Source organism: Vitis riparia, chromosome 3, assembly GCF_004353265.1.
Source record: "Vitis riparia cultivar Riparia Gloire de Montpellier isolate 1030 chromosome 3, EGFV_Vit.rip_1.0, whole genome shotgun sequence".
NCBI lineage: Eukaryota > Viridiplantae > Streptophyta > Magnoliopsida > Vitales > Vitaceae > Vitis > Vitis riparia.
The window spans coordinates 17,063,627-17,069,087 of NC_048433.1; the positions used below are offsets into that span (position 1 = coordinate 17,063,627).

Below are 5,461 nucleotides of genomic sequence, written 5' to 3' on the forward strand. Positions count from 1 at the left end.
ATTTTATAATTTATAATTTTGATTATTTGATTTTCTTTGATGTGTATTTTCTATACTAAAACCAAAAAATAAAAATAAAAATTCTTAGCATATTTTTCCTTAGTAATTACTTGGAAACAAGCATAACTAAGAAACCATAATTAAAGTATAATTAAGGAGAACATCCACTATCTCTTGTGGCTGGCCTTGAAACGGTTTTTGAAGTTTTAACTTGCAAGGAACAGGTGACGATCTTTGCTTTATCGTAGGTATAAAGGTAAGCCTGAAGCCACCAAATTAATAATAAAGCCATAGTCCCTTGGCGTGCTCGGATCTTTACTGCAACTTCATTACGTGACCCAGCAACCATTCCCACACGTAAACGCCATTGTAGAAGCTAGAAAAACCTTCAGCCCCCATCATATGCCGTCCTATATCAAGCTCAGGGTTCTTCATCAACTTCTCTTCAGAGAAAGAATTCACTGTAGGGATGACGAGTGGAAGTTCTTCTTCTAACAAACTGAGAAGCATGATTGAACTGCTTTATCTGTACAGATCTTGCTCTGGCAACCCTTCTCATGTACATGGCTCCAACTTGCCAGTGGCTAAACTTCGCTCTGGATATTCCATACACAAAGGGTTGCGGTCCATCAGCGCCAACAGTAGTGGATTTCGTAGAGCATCCCATGCCAATATGTGATTGATTTTCTCTGATTATCCTCCATGTAGTTTCCCTTTGTGCCTTAATCAGAAGATTCCATAATATTTTTAATTTCTCCATTTCATTATAGGGCAAAAGATGGCAAGGAGAAAGTTCAACCAGCAACAGTCCCAGCAGCTTCTGCTTGGTCCATCTTCCCTAGTTGGTATCAATACATTTGAATTCTGATTATCCTATTGAAGGTTATTCTTATTTCCTTTGAACATGAGAATCAAATATGTGTCAACTAAATTCCTTTGCCGTATTGTCTTGACACCATGAAGGGCAAAGGTGCTTGCGGGCTCCATATTATCGCTACTGCTTCCTTTTTTGAAGTGGGACAAACTTATGAGAATAGAAGGTAAAAATCTATTTTAATTATTGTATTTAAATAAGTTTTTCACCATGTTGATTTTCTAATATTAAAATTTTGAAAACGTGGGAGCACTCAGGAGAGGCGGAGATAGTTGTGGGAGAAGTGGAAAAGGTGGCAAAGGTGGTAGAAAAGGTGGCAACTGTGACCGAGAAAGTATCAGGCGACGTGGCCAATATACTTCCTGATAATTCCAAACTTAAGGGTGCAGCTTTGCTGGTGGAACATATATCTAAAGTCACTGCTGAAGATGCTGAATTAACAGAGCATTTTATTCAAAAGGTATGTCTTAAAAATACTTCTTTTTTTAATGTTTTTCTTTATATATATAAGAAAATAGAGAAGAATAATAGAAGGAGAAAAAAAAACCAAGAAAAAAAAATATATATATTCAAAGTCAATAAATTATTTTTATATATTTCTTTAAATTCATTTCACTTATTTTCTTTCATTATATAAATATTAAATAATTTTAAAATATATAAATTTCTAACAAATTATAATTTTATTTGATTTTTTTTATATTTTCTATAATAAAACCAAATATGAGAAAAACATTTTTCTTAAGCTATGTCTCAAAAAAATTGAGGGAAATTGTGAAGGAAAATTCAAAATAAGTTTAAATTTAATAAATTATTTTATATGTTTCTTCAAATTCATTTTACTTATTTCTCTCTTACAATAAGATTAAAAAATTTAAAAATATATAAATTTTAAATTAATTTTAATTATATATATATTTATAGTAAAATCAAATATAAGAAAATTATTTTTCTTAACATTTTTTATCTCTTCTTAGTATTTTCCAGGAACTAAACATAATCTTAGTATTTTTTTATTTTTTTTTTCTTTCCTTAGTAATTTTCTGGAACTAAAAATAACAATAATGTTTTTTTTTTAATAAATTGTATCAGTGAAGTAAGAATGTGCTTTTACCATTGCATTAAAAAAAAATTATTTTAAAATATTTAAAAAATTAATTTTTATTATTCTTGGACTATAGTTTAGAAAGGCGATTCTTCCAAAACTCAATTTTATTTATTTTAATTATATAACATATTGTTAAAAATATTTCTTTATTAATTTATGTCAAATAGTAATTAATTCTCAATAATATTGTTAATATACGTATCATTAAAAAAAATGTCATAAGATAAAAACATTTTTTTTCCAAAATCACTTTCAAATGGCCCTTCTCTTTAGCATTTGATTTTTCTCCATCACTTATTGATATGAGCAATATATAATGACAACTAAAGAGTTGTAGCTCAAGCAATCTTATGTTTTTTCTTCTACATGAAACACAGGTTGATGTATTGAAGCAAGACGTACAAGACTTGGAGAGAATGGTTGAGCCTGTTATTCCTAATATCTCAGAGAAAGAATCCAGTGGAACATAATAATTTACCATATATGTACGTACACATGTATAAAGTATTAATCTTAATGTTGTTCATCTGAAGTGATATAAAATGTGTTAAATTCCTTTTTGGAATTAATATAAATTCGTTTTTGTAAAAAAATTATATAGAATATTTCTTATATTCATATGTTGTTATAATATTAGATTTTTTTTATGTATTGAATAAAGAATGTTATTGTAAGTGATGGAGATGAAATCGTAAATACTATACAATGTGAAGAAGAATGAGAAATATTGATGGAATGAGGGAGCTTGTTGTTGAGGGTAGATACGAGTGGGAAACATGGAACATTTCGGGAGCCCAATAGTTATATTTGATTTATATCTTTTATAATATTCTCTATTGTATGACAGAATGGTTCTCTTTCATGTATGAATATACACATGTTTGATTGAACCACATATACTTTTATGTATAGAATTTTATTTTTGTGTTCTTGAATTAATGTGTTAATATTAAAGTTTTATTTGCACAAAAATATCTTATTTCAAAGGATGTAATTGTAATCCTACTATTGTATTCGTGAATTCCATGAAGTCCTATATTTAAAAAAGAGAGCAATTTTTTTTTTTTTTTTGTTTAATCTAGAGCAAGTAAATAAATTTTAAAAATATTTTATGAACATTGAAATATATTTGTTTTTCCAATCAAATAAATTTATTTTTGAAGGATAAATTTATATAAAAAATAATTTATTAAGATATAAATTTAAAATAATAAGTATGGCCAAGAATAAAAAAAGAAAAAACAATGGTATTGTATTTAAAAAAAAAAAATCATCATCAATTTAGGTGTAAAAATAGTCAGAAAAAGCTACAATAAATCACAACTTTATGATCTTTACAATGCCAATTGTATGATTTTTACTGTTTGTCAATAGATCATGGAATAATTGGTTTTTACTTTTTTTTTTTTTTTTGTAGATTATTTTAAAAATCCAATTTCTTTGTTTCTTGGTCCCATTTATTTGTATTATGTTCGAATTTTCTTGGATCTTGTCTCATTTCTTCATACCTTAGGCTCATCCTTGTTTGTGCATTTAAGTAATTTTTACCTTAAAGTTAATTATATAATTAATTTATCATTTATATAACATATATCTATTGTTCAAAGCTAATATATACGAATTTTGAACAATTTTTATGATTTTGCTCCCATATGATCTCATTCCACTCAAATGCAAATTTTGAACAATTTTTGTGATTTTTCTCCCATACGATTTCATTCCACTCCTAAGTCTTTCCATTGTGCTCCCAAATTATCTAATTTTGTTTCAAAGGAAAAAAAAAAAAAATACAAATAGTCTCATTGCTATGTACCAAAGTCTCAATTGGTTGTACTCAACTCTCATGTCTTTGTACCTTTGTCCTATGACTTTATACCGTAAGTCCTGTGACTTTATACTCTATGTCGATTATTTTAATTAAGAAGGTAATTAAGTAATATAGATTCTTTCACTAAGGGACAAGAATTCTTGATATTTGGAATATTTACACATGAATGACACTTATATAAATCAAATTTTCATAATTTTAATGATTCTGCTCTTATATGTTCACAATCTACTCGATCCCTGGTTGCTCAATATAACTCCCTATTTGTCCAATTTCACTCTTAATGACATAATTATTAGTACTCTAAAAGCAATCTAACCAAGATCCTACTTCATTGTACTATGATGGCGACCCTTTATACCTTGATCATGTATCTTTGTTTTCTATCTTTATCTAATTTTATATCGAAAGTATTTAAGTTTCTTTTATATATATATCCACTCAGTTATTTATAAAAATTTAAAATAGTTATAAAATTTAAGGAGACAATTGTTATTGTATTTTGATTAAAAATTTAATTTATTTAGAATTTTTAGATAACATTTTATATAAAATAATTTATTTGAAATTTCCTAATGTAAAACGTGACATTAAAATATTTGTTTCATTTTGTTTTGATAATTTAATTTAAAATAATAAAATTATATTTATTTTTTATATTGTGGAAATAATTTTTTTTAAACCTATATTTAAAAATATATTATAAAACTAATAAATTATTAATTTATTTGATATTTTGTTTTTACCTTTATTAAAATTATACATCATGTATAAAAATTTAAAAGTGAAGAGTGAACAATTATTTATTTATTTATTATTGATATGATGAATATGAAAAAACTAATTAAAAGAAAATTAATGGATACATATACCCTATCGAAATAATTAAATAAAAGAAAAATAAATCACTAATAGTTTACTAAAATCAACAAAAATTTCAATTGTAAAAAATATTGTGATAAATATGCAATCTTTTGTAAATAATTTTTGGAAATAAAAATAATGTGATATATATGGGAAAAATTAATAAGTAATGATAAAAATCATCAAGAAATCATTGAAAATCAACAATCCATGGTGACTTTTGTTATTTCAACACCAACCATCGATAAATAGTCCATTAATTGGTGATTTTTTGTCAATTTTTTAAGGTTCAATTTCTTTATACCTTGGTCATATTTTCTTGTACTATGATTGTATTTATTTGTACCCTAATCTAATTTCCTTGGATCTTGTCTCATTTTTTTTTTACCCTAAATTCATTTTTTTTAAAATAACATGTATTAAAGTAATTTTTTTTTATATAAAAAAGCAAATTACATTATTCATTTATCATTTTTGCAACATATGTGTATTGTTGCAAGCTAACAAATGTGAGTTTTTTTTTAACAATTTTTGTGATTTCACTCTCTTACTTTCCATTTCGCTCTCTAGTTTGCCAATTTGATCCCAAGTAGTCTAATTTCACTTCTAAAGGAGGAATTGTTAGGAAATTTTCAATCTTCATAATGCAAAATAAATCCTAATTTTTTCATAAATCATAATACCTAATAATAGTAGAACAATATGATTTTTATAATATAAAATTAAGAGAAAGATTACCTTGATCCATGAATGATTTATGGAAGAAAAAAATCAATTGTAGAAAAAA

General features: G+C 25.7%; 1 protein-coding gene across 1 annotated transcript; it reads left to right on the plus strand.

Moving 5' to 3' along the window:
- Positions 1-419: 419 nt before the first annotated feature.
- LOC117911710 lies at positions 420-2,594 on the plus strand. The gene is made up of 5 exons (XM_034826108.1): positions 420-675; positions 771-845; positions 964-1,040; positions 1,132-1,334; positions 2,360-2,594. Exons 1-5 carry the CDS (start codon positions 470-472, stop codon positions 2,450-2,452), a joined length of 654 nt encoding a protein of 217 aa, XP_034681999.1. The 5' UTR covers positions 420-469; the 3' UTR covers positions 2,453-2,594.
- Positions 2,595-5,461: the final 2,867 nt, after the last annotated feature.